The sequence below is a fragment of the Pygoscelis adeliae genome, unplaced genomic scaffold, assembly GCF_000699105.1.
Source record: "Pygoscelis adeliae isolate BGI_AS28 unplaced genomic scaffold, ASM69910v1 Scaffold108, whole genome shotgun sequence".
NCBI classification, from domain to species: domain Eukaryota; kingdom Metazoa; phylum Chordata; class Aves; order Sphenisciformes; family Spheniscidae; genus Pygoscelis; species Pygoscelis adeliae.
Genome location: NW_008825498.1, coordinates 784,002 through 802,398, shown reverse-complemented (window position 1 = coordinate 802,398; position 18,397 = coordinate 784,002). Strand labels below are relative to the sequence as shown.

Sequence of the window (18,397 nt, the reverse complement as noted above, 5' to 3'; positions counted from 1 at the left end):
AGCTTGCTGAAAGGCAGCCAGGTTTAGGCTCCTGCGGCACTCGAGAGGCTTCGAAAACTTTGCTCCATTAGACTGATCACAGCGGGAAAAACCTGAAAAGGCAACTGTCAATAAATGCAGCACATGAAGATGAATTAACCTCCTGCGTATAACAAACTGTTTTCATAAGGTTTTTCTAACAGAGCCACAGAAAGTTCAGCACTGGGCTAGAATGAAAGCCAGCAAGATGACAAACATCTTGAGATAAACAGGATGGACACACTGACTGTTTTTATACGTACTCTATAAAGAGGGAAATTAATTCCGGCTGACATCTGGCAGACAACATTCTTCTATCAGAGATAAGAGTTAGACACTAGACAAAGAAGATGACCTTTTAATGGAAATGTTCATAGATGAGCTTTAGTGGGACACTACAATACAACAATTAAGAGAATGAAATACTGAATTTCTTAATTTTTAAATTTAACTTTGCTACAATTAAACAAGTGTGTATTAACTAGTTTCATAAAACAATCTGAAAAACAGTATTTCCTTTTCATTCACCATCCTGCTATTTAGAAAAAGAGGCTGGCAGGACTGCTCAGAACACCGATTTCGAAAGGCCAACGTTGTCAAAGCTCCCACTGTCCAGGTCCCAGAAGAATACTATGAGTAAGTCAAATCATCATTTAAACCATCATGATTGCAGTCGGTGAAAGTTTCAAACATTTGAACAATTACATAAAACTTATAAACAGGGAGCTTTCTCATTTTTTTGAGCAATTAGGGGATTCTCTTTATGCCTAGAGATCAGTGTAACAAGACACACTGTCTTACAGACGGTCTGAGAGGGGACATCAGATCTGGTCAGTTTATTTTCTGTATCTGAAAATGTTTATCTTCATCTTGGTATGACAATATACATCAGGAAGAAACATACAGACACATAGAGAAAAAAAAAAAAGGCAAGTTATTTCTGAAAAAAATTAGATGGGTGAAGTCAATTGCCCACTGGGATTGACCTGTATGTTTGATACCATGACAGCACACACGCTCTCCGGGGAACGTGCCCATCACATCCCCGTGTCCTGATCACGCGCTTCGCGGCATCCTGAGGGACTCCGTCCACCCTGCCGACAAGGGCTCCTCAGACCTCCCTGTGACCGGTGACTGCTCCCAGGGGAAATGCAGGGACACCTTTTAGCAGTGGGATGACTTAAGCTCCAACACGGGACACAGCACTTGAAGATCTTCAAAACAACAGCTACTTGCAGCTGCTGGTTTGCAGTTTGGAGCGGGGTCGCTCCCCTGCCCAGCGGGGCTGTTCTCCAGCAGGCCAGGGGCAGACCCGAGCCCCGGGGGATGAGCCGAGATGGTCCTGCCACCTCCAGCGAGGGCCAGGCAATTCCACCACCCTGACCATGCTCCCTAGCCTCACAAAAAGCACCTTGCTCCCCGGAGAAGTCTTAACCCTTCTGTTTCTGGCACCTAGCAGTAAGCAGATGGGCAACTCAGGCTTTGAAGGAGATAGTGGATTTTATTGGACCTTCGTTATTCAAAGACTACTTCTACTTTGGGGGTGGGGGAGGACGCAAATGCTTCCTATCCTAATTCCAAAATCCAGAGTGATGTGAGAATAAAAATGCTAGTCTTAAAATTGTACACAGAAGTTCAAATAGAAGTAACTTGATAATTTCCTCAGGCACACAAAGCAGCAACTCAATAAAAATAAATATGCTAATGAATGTATTTAGTCTTGGCCATTACATTTCATAAATATTTACTGTTCAGCATTCAGAGTCCAAATTCACAAGAATCAGTTAACAATCAAAATAAGAAAGATGAAGGAAAGTATTTTGTTCCGCTGTGCCAATACAAAATACGGTCATTTCCTAAGGACCGCGTCATGGCTCTTTCATCACAAGGTACGGGCTAGCATTTCCCATAGCATAAACCTATAGCACCAGCCACATAAGCAGAGGTAAGTGGATTTACACTACTGGAGAGCTGGCGCGTGGTCACAGTCTGTGGCTCAGCTCTTTAATAGTACGTTCATTTAGCTTCAGAACAGGATAGTTGAGACCATTAAATATTGAAATAAGCAGGACCACAGCACTCAGGTATAGCATAAGGAAGAGTCCACCAAGAATTTACATCACATTTCAGAAAATAAAACACAACCCACCCTGAAAAAGGTGAAGCTAATCATTTGGCTTTGTGGCAATCAAATAAGCGGTTCAAATCTCCACAAAGAACAAACACTGATTTTAATGGGGCTATTTGTAAAGCGTGGTATTACCCTAACTCAGGAAGGGTATCAAAGCTGGCTTGTGCTTATCTGAATTTCAAATGAAAAGTTTAAAATAAAACTATCCTGATATGGTGTGTGGAACAAGAGGAGGAGAAGCATATGAGACACCCTTTGTCAGGAACTTTACTTGCACTTGACCAATTCCCCTCCAGGTTTATTCTTCTTCTATTCAGAAGCAATAAGAGAGAAATACTTTCTGAAAGAATTCAAATATATGAAAAACTTGCATTGAGGCATGTCTTTACAGCTGAAAATAATCATGCTGGCAGAGGTATAATAACCAAATATTTCCAACACAGCTATCAGAACTGAAACAGAGTGACTCAAGCAGGGAACAGCAGCCCTACTCAGCTGCTACAGCTGGGCTTCATTTCTGTAGAAGGAAGCCTCTACCCCACAGAATTAAGCTGTGAAATAAACAGCACGCGGGGTGTGCTTGCACCTCCCTTGATAAGACACAAAGCAACTGGTTGACTAGGCAAGGGTGTCTTCATAGCAACAAGGGCTATTTTTGTTTTGCCGCTCTATGTTCCCTTACCGAATTCCTAGTCTCTAGAGATTATAGCACCAATTCACAGGAAGACGGTGTTTCCAAGCTTACACTTGTTCCTCTGTGATTTTCATGATCAACAATATTCCCTTAAGTAGTACGATTCCTTAATCTTTTGTAAAAGACTTGCAGTCTATGGTCTTCTTTTCTTCCAGCTGTGCATATTAAACGCTCTTTCCTCAGTAAAATGGTACCTGTAAATTTCAGACTACAGCCATGGAATCCCAACGGCAATGAAGATATGTGGTTCCAAGGAAACTCTACGCAAATACATTTTCTCCTGCAAAAGCAGAGAAAATAGGTTTTAGAAGAACATTTATTAGGAGGTAATCAATAGCCATTTGCTCTTGTTCTGAAACTAATTTAAGAGTTGACTAAATCTTCCCTCCACAGATAACTGCTGAAGATACTACTTTTGAGTAAAAATCCTTAGAACCAAGGTCTTATTTTACTAGGACTATCGCACTCATGATGTATTAACAGAGAGGAGAGGATGAAATAGAGGACACAGAAGTTGTCTTAATCAACATACTATTCAGAAACTCTGCCACAGTATTAAGCCTAACGCTGCAGTAGATCATTATTTTTCTTGAAAATTCCACAAAAGTTGCATGCTATTTATAATGGACAAAAACACACATTTATTTGTAGAACTACAAGGAGCACAATGTGCAGTAGGTATCACAAACTCTGAACAATTTTTCTTAACTGTAGATGGATGTTGCACTTACAAATGCTTATGAAGATCACCCACACTGCTCCTGAAGAAGTGTCTCCATTATTTTAATACTCTGCAAAAAAAGCACAAATAAATGCCAGTTTTACACACAACTTAAGTATTTCACACATTAGAAAGGGTACCCAAAAACATCCCAATAAAGCCTTAAAAAAAAAAATAATTGCATTTTATGGTCCCACACTAACTCAGTGCAGTTCTCCCCACTGCCTGGGAGGCACAAGGAGTGCTACGGCACAGGCTGCTCAGGGGAACCTGGAGGGGATAAAGGACCCTGAACAGCTTGCAAGCTCTTCCAAGTCAAGGCTGCACGAAGCCAGGGCACTTGATCAGGTCACACATTTTATTCCAGTTCTGCCACTGCTTTGCTTGGACCAAGCCACTTCTCATCCCCGCACCTAGGTACATCCATCTTTAAAAAGGAAATACCATCACTCGTGTTCTTTGCAAGCAACCGGGTGTGCGAGGATGAAAGCTCCCCAGAAAGCCAGTACGATTATTTCTATAATGAAAGAAAGCAATACTGAAATTAAGTGAAAAATGCCAGAGGACCATGAAGGTGAATATTTCTTCTCCGGGACTGATCTGTGAAGGAAGGAGGAAGTACCAAACAATGAACTGTTATTAAAGCAAAATGCAGTTTCAGTCTAGAGGTTCTGTTTGTTTGGGGGTGCACTGCAGACGAGCCCTAGGCACTCACCAACCCGCAGCAGCTGCGCAGGTGCAAACCACTGAACAACTTACAGCAGGGCAGCCGTCTGAAAAACGGGGGGAAGCTTTCGACCAAGTGCTCTTCCCACATCAGGGCTACAGACTCCTTCACAGCCAGATGCTTCTCTATTTTGAAATGAATTTAAGTTCAAGGCTCAGTACAAAGTGAGAGAGAAGCAGCTTCATATTTGGTGAAAAGCAAAAGCCACTCACTTTAGATAAGAAAATCCACAACATCCCTCTCCCCCACACTTTTTGGCTCTGTCTGTGTACTGAAATTGTAGTAATTTGCCAACCCTACCTCTAATGGTCAGATCTTGTGGACTGAAGCAAGATTGGAGCTTAGCTATAACCTGCGTGGGGCTAAGGCTTACCCTAGTATGCTCTATGTTTGTCAAGATAAAAGAAAAAGGATTTCGCAGTTTGAGTCACCATGAGAGGAGGAAAAAAAAAGACAATTAACTTTAACAAATAGGTCAAGAGAATTTCTTTTCACATCTCTCAAAAAAATTGGACAAGATATTTTATATCTATGAAAAACAGTTCATCTTCCATGCCTATTCTTTGTAGAAGGCAATAAACTGACTACCTTAGTCTACCAGTCTAAATTGGACATGCCACTGTTTACAGAATGAAGCACTAATTGACATAAGTGAGGTTTGCCTAGGGAATTTAAAAATGTTACTTATTGAATCAATTATGTTCACAGCGTGACAACTGCTTTTTCTTTTATTTTTCCTCATAGCACTGTACACTTTTAGGCAAAATGATGTTGAGGAAGAAAAGGGGAATGAGAGGGGACTCCATTAAATGAATAAAATATGAAAGGGCAGGTACAAGTCATTACCCACTATCTTTTCAGCAAGGAACAACTAAATCAAAGCCTAATCAATATATTCCTTTCAACTGAAGTTCAAACACTTAAATCTCAGCCCCAGGAGATCAGGCTTAAAGGAGCTAAATTTACACTGCTTAGAGTGCAATGATGCACTTGAAATGCAGAACAAACATTGCCTACCCATTAAACTCTGCAGCTCTACAGCTGCAGCTTAAAAGCTTCTCTGACGGACAACCCATGGAACAGTTTTATTTTTCAAAGGTGGAGATACTCTGCTACTGTAAGAAGCTATCCTGCCCTAAGTGTCAACATACTTCTACCCTTATCGGTGCAATAGCCCAAGGCACTCAAAGGGATGGGAGCCCAGCAGAGTCCCAGTTCAGGAACAGCTATGGGTGACTCCTCCAGCGAGTGCCACTTTGTCACCTCAGCAGTACACTGAAACCACAGAGGGCACACTGACCCAGCAGCGGGGTGACAGGCTAACGAGGGAAACGTGAAATGGCAGCCTAAGGAGTTTCCAGCACTACAGACTTGTTGAGCAGCCTACGCTTGTATCTGGAATATCCGCTAGGAGCCAGACCGGACTGCCAGCTGACAGGGATAGAGGGAATGTTTGATGCCTGTAACGTTCTCCACATCTTCACCAAACACTCTAAGTTTTAAATAGGAGGTTAGGTAATGTACAGGAAAAGTATAAATAGCCTGTTTGAATGTGATGAAGGCAATGCATATTACAGTGCATACCTCATTGCCATTGCCACTACAAAAGCAGGGTAGCATTTTAACAGACTAGCAGAAAATTTTCTGCTGTCTCTGAAAAGAGCACCCAATACCTTTCATTCTTTTTGTAACCATGACAAAACATTTTTCAGTTAAATATTTGTTATTTGAGCTTAGCTCCATCATTTAACAAACACTACATCACGGCCTTCAATTTCCATCTCCTTATATATTCAAGTCAAGCAAAAGGAATCTAAAAAAGAAACCAAGAAGTGAAAATGACAAAAATGTTGCAACATTTAAGATGCAACGGATAAAACATCTACCAACATAACAAAAGTTTCTTGCTACAAATGCTCCTTTATTTTGTGGCCTTAAAGTCACTCATAACTTTGTCATCTGTACTGCTTCACACTGGCAGGGATCATCATAACTTAGACATATACAAACTCATTAGGCCACTTTTTAAACAAATTTTAAAAACTCACACACACAAAGGCTGACTTTAGGGGCCACCACCACCCCTCTTGGGCTGGAAACTTCTCCCAGACTTTGCTTGCAGACTACGGAGCATCCTTTCCCCTCTGCGAAGGAAGCCAGGCTCTCGCCAATAGACCCAGAAAGGGCTGTGCTGGTAGCTGGGATTTACCAGCATATCTGCTCAGACTTTTGAATTATTCAGGAGGGAAGTTTTATTGGCAATAATGTCATTAATTAATCATTCATTAATACCTTTTCTGAACAGATAAGAAAAAAAATAATCATAAATGCTGTAATTTCCACCCAAATGTACTATGACTTCTACAAACAAAAGTAGCGCAGGAGAACTTTATCTCCTATATTTTTGTTCAGAGTTGGAATAAAATAAGAGAAACGTGACAAATATGAGGAGCCATAAAATGTCACTGTCATTCTGTTAGGCATTAAAAAAACCCCTACCCACAGAATAGGCTCATATCTCAGTTACAAAAATAATGATTAAAAAGATCAGTGCCTTTGGTGTCCATGAATAGTTTCACGAATAGTAACTTTTCTCTCTCTTTCTATAAAATGAAGATATTTAATACTGACTGTGTGAATACATGAGCTTTATGGTAGTCATTCACAAAATTTAATATTCATACAGTATTTTCTCCTGCTCTTCATGTAGCTCATCCCCTGCTCCATTTCCTCCACCCCCTCAAATTCCTGCCTCCCACTGTTTCCTTACTCCCTTATCTCATCCGAGCCTTTCCAAACAGATGGATGGAGAAGCGCACCGCTGTCAGGACCAAGGAGATAAAGCAGGAGTCACGGTTTGGCTTTGAAAGTAACATCCTTATGTATTCCAACCAATTATACCAGGTGCAAGAAAAGCAATGCCCTTTTGGTCAGGCCATTAGGAAGGATGCAGATCAGGTACTGGAAGATAGGAAGTAAATGGAAGCTTGGAGAACATTTATCAAGCATTGTCATTCATGCAACATATATTTTAAAACTTTAAATATCATCTTTGTATTGCCATTTATTACATTTGGGTAAAACGTGCCTCAAAACTACTCTATGGCCAAGCCACAAAAGGAACCCTACCTTAGAAGAAATGAAATGCATTGATACAGCTGCTGCCTTAGAGAAATGGATGTTTCGGAGGCGGGGGGGGAAAGCAGGCAAGACTGTACATTTATACCAGATCTGGTGCGCTTGTATTTTTCTTTTTCACAGATCTGCAGACATAGCCAAAATTGCTAAATGATTTCTAATGCAGCATTGTAGAGATACTGTGAGCTAGTTTGTTTTATCCACTAGCTCTGCGCTGTCATAAGCCGGCAAGACGTGTTTCATTGCTCACGGTCATCGCTTACACTAACATAGCTGTCTACTTCTGTCTTTTTCGTCTTTTAAAGCCACAACAAAAAGATCTTACAGTTATCAAGAATGAGGAAATGAATAAATGCCCGTGCCGTTTGAAATACATTTCCATCTACAGCTCTTGGGGCACAGATTCCAAAACCAGCTTCTGAAGCACAAACGAGAGGTTGGGGCTGTCGGCCCCTGCACCACCAGAGAGGAGAGTGGCCGAAGGGACTGCGGGTGCTGCCCAGGCTCCACGCTCCAACACCCACTGACCTCAGTGGGAGAAAAGACAGGACACTGCTAAGGCCTCTTAAAAACAAAACAAAACAAAACAAAACAAAAAAAACTTCAACAGTATTAACCACTTGGTCCCCATGAATAATTAAAGAATGGCATAAGGCATGATCTGAACTGTGGACATCTAAGTTCATCTGAAAAACAAATTTCTCCATTAGATAACTAAAAAATGATAAATAATGGTAAATATAGGTTCATTATAGTCTTGCAGTACATAAGATTCATGAGCCCAGCCATGAAAATGCCATGTTTTCAGGCACATACATATGCCTTCATTCACCTGAAACAAGATACAAACTGGGGGGGGGAAGACAAAAAAAACCTCTTACTTTCTCATTAAAAAGGTTTACTTAATTATTCCTTCCTCCTCCTTCTTGCTCCTTTTTCAGCAGGTGTACATTTCAAACAGTCTGCACAGCACAAACTGAACCCCCAAATCTCTTCAAGGCACAAACTTCCAGACAACAGGACTTCCATGAAACTTCATTTCCCAATGAACGCTTCAGGAGACATTGCTGTTAAACCTAGTTTATCAATATGACATGACTCCCAGAAACGAAAGGCCTTTGAACACTAACTCCCTTGGGATGCTCTGCTGGATAGCTTTTATCCTCTTTCATAATTCTTACTGAAAGACAGAACTATTGAAGTATACAGAACTGCTACAGGGAGATTGACTGTGGCTATTGTAAATACATCAAGTTGCCAAAAAAAAGATCTAACATTACTGGAGAAAAATGCATGACATGATATAAATTCATGTTGACTACTTTCGACTATTTCAGTGTAAAGGTGCTATAGAACTGCAAATTATTATTACAGTATTAGCTGCTACAATGAGGCATTAGGAAGAACTGTTTCAATGTCTGGGGGAAATCAGGAATAAGAATGAATTACAGAAACTGATACAGTCATACATGCCATATTTTAAAATGTATTTGAAATAAAACTATTACCATAATAAAACTAAATCCATTTTTGTTCTGCTTATTCTCTGTAGACAAAAGAAAAGGTCAAGTATTTTTTCAACAATTAAAAGATGTAAAGAATCCAGACTTAAAACATCAGTTTAATTTTGAGCCTAGATGATCTGGTGATTTGAAAAAATTTAGAGTATAATTTGGGGAAGAAATTCAAGCAATAAATGACTTACCTTCTTCACACCTTGTTTTAAAAATGATTGAGCAAAAGCTTCCAACACACAGTTGAGCAAACCTGCCCCCGTCACTGATATTCTGCCTTTTTGTGTGAAGTCTGTCCTAAGAAACAGGAACATAACGCACTTTTATTTTTCTGTCTACTTAGTAAACATTAAGTGTAAACTCTGCATTAGAAAGTTAGTGCTTGATACCCGAGTACAGGATTCATCTCTTACATTCACGTATTTTGTATGACAATCTCAAAGGCAAACGTAACAAGATACAGGAACATCAGCATAACGAGAGGTTTGTAACGACCATCTCCTGCGGTCAGCGCTGCTGAAGGTCCAGCTGGACTCTGCTTCAGGAAAGACATGCGCTCACTGGAGAAGCCCAAAGAGCAGCAACACAGAGAGAGGTCTGGAGAGGACACAACAGCCATCTCCAGAATCAGGAAAGCCAACTGCAGACACAGTGAAATACGCTTGTATGATTTTATAGAGTCCTCAGGACATCATCCCACCCAAGCTAGACAGAGGCAGTGGTAACAGCGAGGAGAGGACCGCCCGCCGCTATCCCCGCAGCACGCATGCGAACCCCGCACCTCTGATGCCCTCAGCGGGCCACGACCATTTATTATTTCTGTCAATGCAGTTCGGTAAGAAGACAAACGCGTGGAGTTCGAGTGAAGGAGCTGGAGAACGTGAGAAGTTCCCCCCAACCACAGGATGGATGTCAGCAGTAAAAATCCACCATTGAACTCTGCTGCTCTGGTTGGGATTTATTTATTCATTTTGCAGTTTCACCATTGGAGGCGACAAAAAAGGGAGGCTCATGGACAATATTGATCTCTGATTGATTTCCGTAGCACGCAGCTGGCAATGCCGCATCATTACAACACAGTCACAAGGAGAAGTCTATTAATGAGATCCAACTACTAAATTATTGACTAGTTAAGTATGGCAAATTTGGTCTAATTGTTTTCATGATGGGAGTTTAATTAAAGTGTCTTTAGTATAAAAAGTCTAGCAATATTCTTGTTCAGATAGTGTCAAGGAGAGTTTCCAAAGCCTGCATGGCTTTCAAAACTAAATTAAAAGTTACATCCAGTGCGAGGCTCTTCAAAAAAGGGAGCTTTTGTACGGGGGATCTTTATAATTCCCACCTCCAGCTGATGAGCACTGCTCATGCATCACGTGCATCTCTCCACATCAGGGAGACATCTTCTCACTCTGCACCCACTGCGCTGCGAGAGACCGCAGCTCCCTCAGGCTGTATGAAATGAGGGAAAGTGCTGGGTAATAAAGGGAATCCAACAGCAACTGAGGTATACAAAATGAAACAGCAAAGAAATGCTCCTAGCTGGAAGGGGGAAAGCAGTCAAACCGAAACACAGAGGGACGGCAAATGACACTGGAGACAAAATGCAAGCTACACAGGGATTCTCCACTGTGGAAAGTCAGGTATAACCTGCCCAGACACATGGAAATTTGCCAGTACACAACTACAGCATAAATCCAGGCAGTTACAGGGGAGTTTTGCCACTGACTTTCCCCTTTGGTTTGGCACTGTGCACAGATAACTCTTCCCAGAGCCCTCCCCATCAACACAGATGCTGCCCAGCTCAGCTGGGTGGAAAACAAGCTCAAACCTAATGTACGTAACACACACTTTTAGGCTAAGGGCAATTGAATCACTCTAGAAATTGTTACTAACCCAGGCACGTACGCATGCAAGTGGAGGAGAGCAGTTGACAAGATTCACACTGGTTTGATATACCAGCAGCGAAAGAAAGCTCCGAGCCCCGGAGCCCTCCAGAGCCGCATCCTGCAGCAGCGCCAGCAAACACCCGGGCAGTGCCGGCGAACACCAGGGCAGCGCTGGCAAGCCGCCCCAGACCCTCTGCAGGCAAATGCTGCTCAGGTCTGGACCCGCCCTGCCTGCAGCTCTGCCTGCGGCCAGGCCTTGCCCACGGGGACTAGCTGGCTTTCTTTGGACTTCAGACATCAAGATGAGATGCTTCTCTGTAACAGCAATTAAATCATGGAAACCAAATAAAAAGTGTCATGAAGGAGTTCAGCCAAGAGGCTAACACAGGTGCTTTCTGGCCTCTGAATATACAGATATGCCTCATCATGCCTTTTTCAATGGTTTATAATTTATTTATGGTAATGTTTGTTTGCTACTAGATCTTTTCAGACATTTATATGCTCTGCTTGGAAGCACCCACAATAATTCACTTTGCAAGAATATGCAGCAGTTGGCATCACTGCATTCACATTTATTTAGGACAAAATAACCACCTGACGTTAAGAGGAAGAACTATACTGTGGTTAAATTGACTGTTTGGGACTAAGCAAGCATCACTTCAATCGCCCCAGTTCCATTAGGGACATCAGGAAGGTCGCAGTCTCCCTTCCCTGACTTGCAGTTCTCTAGCTGAAAATAATAAAGGATGTAACTGCCAACCTCAAACTGGGTAAACTAATCCACGTCCTGTGGATGAGGTTCTCCTAAATGTCTAAGCCGCCGGTCCCTGCAAGGATGGGATTCGTGGTTTGATTTTCTACAGCATAATGGTCTACAAAGTACCTGGGCTGAAGTCAGCACAGAGAGTTATAACTTCATCTGACAGGGGTAGCAATATTCTGGATTCCCATCAGCATCATCCCACCACGTGTGCCTGGGACCAGGCTGCACCTCTCCAAAGCAGCAGCTCTGTCACTAACCCCACTGGCAAGAGATCTCCTTGCAGAGGCACAGAGCAGGGCTGCGGGTGCCACGGCTGTAACGCACCCTGGGGAACGCCTGCAGGGCAGCCTGCACCCACCACCCCAACATCTCCCGAGCCACCAGCTCCCCACTAGGTTGGGAGCGGGCAGTGCCTGGCGCGGAGCGCACCACACACCCAGGAGGTGCGGGGAGAGGCGAAGGCACTCGACCTGCTCGGGCAGCTGATCTAGATGCAAGCCAGCAAAGCGGCACTCTGCTTTCATTTATCAGCATCCTTAACAGTGTCGTGTTAAAACTGATTAAACAAACAAACAGCCCGCTACAACATGTGCACGGTGCCTGACTGAGGTGCAGAATCATAGAATCATTAAGGTTGGAAGAGACCTCTAAGATCATCGAGTCCAAATTTTCTCATTCCCTTCATGCTTGTAGTGCTCTGAAGAGTTTCAGGAGGTTGCTATTGAAATCTGCCCAGCAGTGCTTAGTAGGGAAGAAAGACAAGTTTCTGTCTGTACTCAGGTTACCATCACTCTCGTAATGTTGTTCTCTCTTTAGGGGCATAATGTACGATTTTCCCACTAATCAGGATCACTTGAGTCTCCTCATTGTGTGTTTTCTTATTTCTTTCCAGTACAATAGTATGCTGCTAATGTTATGCCCTTTGCATAATTCCTTCATCTATTCAAATGTAAATGCCACCGTACATATACTACGTGCAGATGAAATTTCATGCCTGTTTTGCCAGCCAGCATTTGTTAGATCCGATTACCTCCATAAGACTCCTGAAGAGGTGACAGTGGTGCGCACAGGCACACCCAGGTATCCTTGAACCTACCTGGCCAGGGCAGCACGGCTGAGGTCCGTGGGCTCCTGCAGCTACGGACTGCAGCTGCTGACCTGCATCGGTGCCACGGTACCTCCAGAGGCACCGTCGCCTCGGCAGGCATTGAAAGCCTGTGTAAGTGAACCTGCTGAGGCTGCAATCACACTCTGGCAGCCCAGCTACACCTCTGCCTTCCCGATTGCCACAGTATGCTTTAAGGTAAGAGTGAGCGGTGGTGACACTGAGCTCAGACAACTCCCCTGCACAAGCCTGCAGGAGCAGAAGCAGCACACTGAGGACAGTGTCCTTCCTAAACTGGAACTGAAAAACCTTGAAAACAGGGCATGCGTGAGTGACCAGTTGCAGTAGTTACAGTTTCTACACCAACAGGACCAACATCTACAGATGCAATGCAACTCTGATGCGGAGGAAGCCTCAGTAAGGACAGAGGGTCCCAACAAACTTTTGAAAGAAAACAGTTTAAAAAGCTAGAGGAACATGTCCTCAAACAGCGACGTCCAAGCATAGGGCTTTCAAAAATGCCTGAGCCACAAGAAATTTAATTTCATGTGAAGTTGATGGTTTTTTTCTTAAACATGCTTAGAGCTTTCCGAAGTCACACGGACCTTGCTGGACAACCCTGCCACGCTTCCCAGGGAACATCACAAGGCAAAAGTAACAACTAATTACAAGAGACACCAGAGCAAAGTAAGAATTAATGGGGTTGACATCAGCTGGAAAAAAAATCTTTTTTTAAAGACAGTCACATGTATCACATACCTGCTCATTTCAATGCTATGGGAAGTAGAAATTCCACTCTGATCCTGCCATAAATGCGCATAAAGACATTTCTAGGCTCCAGTCTATACAAACACAAGTGTGTGTTCTCCCAGGCAAAGTCCCACGGCAGCTTACATCTTTGGGGCACAGCAGGCCAGACACCAGAGAAAGAAAATTGTTTGGGAACAAGTATGCTTCATGCCAACGGCTGGCAAGCAGGAGGGAGCTGATAATTTTTAAGCTGCTGTCCAAGCATCTGTTGGTAGACACGAGAGCAAAACGAACACTCTGGCTACGCCTGCTGCATGGGAACAGCGGGGTAGCCTTCTATGACTGCAGAGCAGCACACAGAAAATTAATTTCCAGCAATTATTTGAGCTCTGGCCAGAGAACCTAACCTCGTGTCTGAACAAGCCAGAGGAAAGCTACAGGACATCTACAGTTGCTGCTTCAAATGTATTCAAGACATACAAAGAAATTATTATTCAGACCCCTCTCATTCCAAGCATTCAAAAGGCAACAGAAAATCCTTTTTCAGGGCCACAGGCCTGCAGTAGCAGCACTTAGCCAGCACAGGAGCAGGTGCTACACCGAGGCCAGCACTCACCAGTTTGGATTCTCCAAGCTCTCTCTGAAGACAGACTCCTCACTCAGAGACGCATACTGTGTCCAAGTAAGACAATGAGTTTTCATAGCCATGTTTCTTTTCTGCATATTAAGCCAAGATTCCTCTTCCAAGTAGATGTCGGGCACTTTTAAGACACTGACCTGGGAAACAGAAGAATTCTAGCTTTTAAAAAGAAAAAAAGGTAGAATCACTTCTCAGTATTTTGAAAGTATTACTAGCCTCAGAGGATAAGACTGAGGATTCAGGAGGAGGTCCCATCAGCTGTGGTTAGCCCTGATGAGAACAACCAACTTCCTCAGCAGCTACTAAAGGCCATGCAAACACTCCAAGATTTAGGGAAGCTGCTCGGTCCCCAGCCAGACTTCCAAGACCACTACCGGCCAACTTACCTGCATCACTTCATGCTCTCTCTCTTGCTGCTGATGGCTAATTTACGACAACGAAGGATAACAGAAGCCACTTCCAAACAGTTACATGCAAGGCAGCCAAACCCGCCAGCTAAACCACAAGAGCAGGAGGAAGGCTTGCACCTCTGCAGGCTCCTGCCACCAGGCGCAGCGGCTGATGCCCTGCTCCAGCTCCTCTCTCCCAGGAGGCCTCCTCCTCTGAGAGCCCACTTGTCAACCTGAGTGACCTTGATCTAGCAAGCATGGGCCAAAGAAGGGATGAAAATCTCACCATCGATTTATTTACATTCTGCATGTATAGGGCAATGATATGTTCTCCTTGGCAGGTGAGGCTTGGAAGAGACAAACACAGGTTTAGAGGCAAAAACACAGAGAGTCGTCAGCACCAGGAAAAGAGTTCATGCATACTTTTAAGCATGCAGGCTGTGAAATAGTACAGTTATTTAACCATGCATGAATGCAAATGTACTTTTCTGTATACAGACTATCTGCTGCAAGATACTCTGCAAAAAAAACAAATAATAAATTAAGGCTAATTCTTCTCCCATAACAAACTGTGAAGAAAGGACTGTCACTAAAAGAGACACTAGAGAGAGACATTAAGGGATTGCACAACCCAGGTCCTTACGTTTCCTACAGTCTTTAAGGAATCACATTTTACCTTCCTTACAGGGACCCTGCGATGCCATATTTAACTTGCAACATGCTATAGGCACATTAAGTATTATTTTAATTCCTTCTGAACTCACTTACAGAACGGCTTTGGGAGAGATTACAACCCAACGTGTTCAGGAGCCATGGATCAGACATCCAAAATACATGAGCTCAGCTTAGAAATAACTACCCAGTGTTTACTACTAGCTGCCGCCTTCTTGCTGAGTTCCATAAGACTAGGCTTTTATAAAAATACCACCTACCACACAAAAATCGTGAGCATTGACAGCAATAATTCTTATACTGGGGGGGGGAGAATGGTTGTACTTTCACTGTGGCCCAGATAACATTTTAAAAACAGCTTTACTTTTTCCAGGTACAAAAGTTAAAAACCCATCACTGCCTGTAAAACAACCACCACCACCAGTTACATCTTAGTGTGCTCAAGGCTACAATTTTGTCCATTCAAGTTAAATATAAAATCAGTTCCTACAAATTTTTTTTCTCTTAACTTCTCTTTAAAATAACTTTTCTAATTTAAAAAAAAATCATTAGGAAATGTGATCCTTTTAAACAAGATAAACCACAGTGAAGCATTAAGGTTTTACAACTTGACTGAATTTCTCTACAAATAGTTACCTTTCTTAAAATTTCAGGAATTACATTCTGGCACGTTGCAATTCTCCTCCGGTAAATAATCCCCGTAGACAAATCTGATGATAAAAGAAAATAAGAAGGAAAGAGTTACAGCAGCAAATATTACCATTTTATACTGTACCAAACAAATAGTATTTGGTATTTGGTAATACCAAAACAAAGTAGTTGGAAGACTTCACAGCACAGCAAATATGCAAGGAGAAATGCTGGCAAATTAACAGAGCATTGGGAGGGGGGGTGGCTTTGGTTTGGGTTTTTTTTTTCTTTAAGTATAACCCAATATCCCTGCTGCTTTGCCAGACAGAAAGCTGTAAATAAGACTGCTACAGGCATTTTGTGCTCTGCCTCAGGAGGAGGGCATCTGCATCCATCACTGTGATCCAGACCCCCCTTATCCAGCATGTGGTACACAGATTTTACTGGCATTTATAGTGGTGCTCCTGGGTAGCAAAGCACTGCAGGCTGCGTGGGGGCTCACAGGACTCCCTCCCACAGCCCACGCAGGGTCTGGCAGGACCCACTGGAGAACCCTGCTCCTGGTGGCACCGGGTGGACGATGACCAGGGCAAGGGAAAAGCTCGGGCGACTGAGCTACCAGACCAACATGTGGACCTAGGTTTTAGTTTATTTTTATGACCATCCCAATTTATATTCTCAGGCTCATTCTCTAGGCAAACACACTGTGTACAAGATTTACAGAACAGTCCTGTCTCATCACACATTTATTTTTGTATTGAGTTGGACCCAGTGACAAGGACGAAACTATCTATTAGGAAACAAATTACAGTTATTTAGTGTCTCCAAAAAATGGTTGGCTTTTAGAATCACTTTGCCTTTTAATATTTAATGACCCAGATCAAGAACAGAATGCTACCAAATGAGAAGCCAGCTGGCAGGCAGCCCAGGTTAAAGGCTTCTCTGGGTAAAAGGATACCTTCTCGAACAGTCGCATTTGGTGGGATCTGTGCAATGAAAACTTCATGGGGTTCGGTTTCCAGAACTCTAACAAACGCATCACATTAATAATACGGAGATTCTATCTCCATGCAACATAGAGCAGAAAAGCATTCTGCAGAAACAGTGGTTTACTGCATTTGAAGAAAACAGCAATGGCAGCACTAACGCTCAGCTTTCTTGAATCTCAGGGCAACCTCACTAACCTTGCTTAGAAAGAGAGCGTAAGCCTGGAATTAAGAGCCACCATTACACCTGAGCTGCAAGACAGAAGACATCTCCAAATGTATGATAAAGAGCATCCACAAGCATTTCGGAATAAAACTTTAAAGTCCACAAGTTCTTATCTCATCCCAAATGAGTATTTGATCACCGTTCCCATATTAGGAAGAGAGGTGGTTATTTCCACACAAAGTCCTATGGTACTTGTTTCCCACATGGTGGCATAACTGTTTAATACATCCTCTGCACAGGCATGTTACCTTAAGGGCCTAACTGCAAACTCTTCCTGCAAGCTCAGCAACTGGAAAACAAAAATCCACGTGTATCAGCGGACCTGATCTGACTGCTGCACTCTGACCCGAGCAGATTTATTTTCCCGTCAATGTGACTGGGGAATGGTAACATCTGATTTTCAGTATTTCAGGAATTCTAACTGATAAAGCAAGAGGCTGAGGATCTGTGATCACTTTCTGACTGTCAGCATCCTACAAGGCCACTGTGCAAGTCTCTGATTCCTGGAACTACCTCCTCATCTGGGAAGTGAAACAGCAAGTGATCCCTCCGAAGGCAGGGATCATGAAAGCCAGGTAGTGCGATGCCTGTGGAGCACCTGAGGCTTGATCCACACAGCTCACTGTGCTTCCTTCCAGGGGCCTTACATCTCATCTGTAGAGCACTGCAGATGGAAATCATCACAGAAACGCCAAGGAACTGTACAACAAAAGAATATACTACAGAGAAACCAGGCGCAACATGTCTAACGGCCTTGGAATAAGCTGAAAATTCAAACACTTAATGCAGTTAAAACACATGCTGGGGCGGGGGGCAGGGGGCGGTAATATTTTCTTGGTCTTGCTTACACAATGTCCAGCGTGCAGGAATCCCAGGCATGTCTGCAGTACCCAGCTTCTATTGAAATACAACTATTACATAATTAATTTTAAAGGTTATGAAAAATTCTAATTAGCTCTGTAAGAAGTCAGGCAGCTTACCTGTTTTCTCTTCCACTGTTTCTACAGCTGTGACGTGTTTCTCCATGGGACTGGGATACTGGGATAAAAATGCATACGATAAATATTACCACTTCTCACATGGGTAAAAGAAAATTGCTAGCTGGCACTTGTCAAGTCAGAAGCAGTTTCATAGCTTCTCTCAACAGGTACGAGCTGCCTGATATTAACAATCTGCAGTCTCCATTCAAGTTAGCGGAAAAGAAGAATTTAGTAAGATTAGCTTAGTAAGTAAGATTAGAAAACAAAGAGAAAACCCACAATACTGCTATGAGAAAAATCGCTTGAAGGGGAGATGGTAGCTTTTGCTGCAGCATACAGACATATTCCACACACCCTCCATACCACAGAAATGAAGACGCGAGCTCTTGACCCACATCATGTTTTTCAAATGAGGGCTAAGCAGAGC

At 42.9% G+C, this 18,397-nt stretch overlaps 1 protein-coding gene across 1 annotated transcript; it reads right to left on the bottom strand.

The window, feature by feature from the left end:
* Window positions 1–1,513: 1,513 nt before the first annotated feature.
* Window positions 1,514–18,037, bottom strand: PRELID2 (PRELI domain containing 2). Its single transcript, XM_009331380.1, has 6 exons — window positions 17,971–18,037; window positions 15,785–15,858; window positions 14,064–14,224; window positions 9,135–9,240; window positions 3,575–3,634; window positions 1,514–3,123 (listed from the first exon to the last, which is right to left on the bottom strand). Exons 1-5 carry the CDS (start codon window positions 18,014–18,016, stop codon window positions 3,590–3,592), a joined length of 432 nt encoding a protein of 143 aa, XP_009329655.1. The 5' UTR covers window positions 18,017–18,037; the 3' UTR covers window positions 1,514–3,123; window positions 3,575–3,589.
* Between the last annotated feature and the right edge of the window lie 360 nt (window positions 18,038–18,397).

Excerpts from the sequence above, each read along its gene's own strand:
- PRELID2 (XM_009331380.1), bottom strand. The coding sequence starts at position 18,016 with ATGGAGAAACACGTCACAGCTGTAGAAACAGTGGAAGAGAAAACAG. Across the intron at positions 9,241-14,063 it reads AGCTTGGAGAATCCAAACTG|GACAGACTTCACACAAAAAG; the intron begins GTGAGTGCTGGC and ends CCTGTTTCTTAG. Across the intron at positions 3,635-9,134 it reads TAAAACAAGGTGTGAAGAAG|AGTATTAAAATAATGGAGAC; the intron begins GTAAGTCATTTA and ends CTTTTTTTGCAG.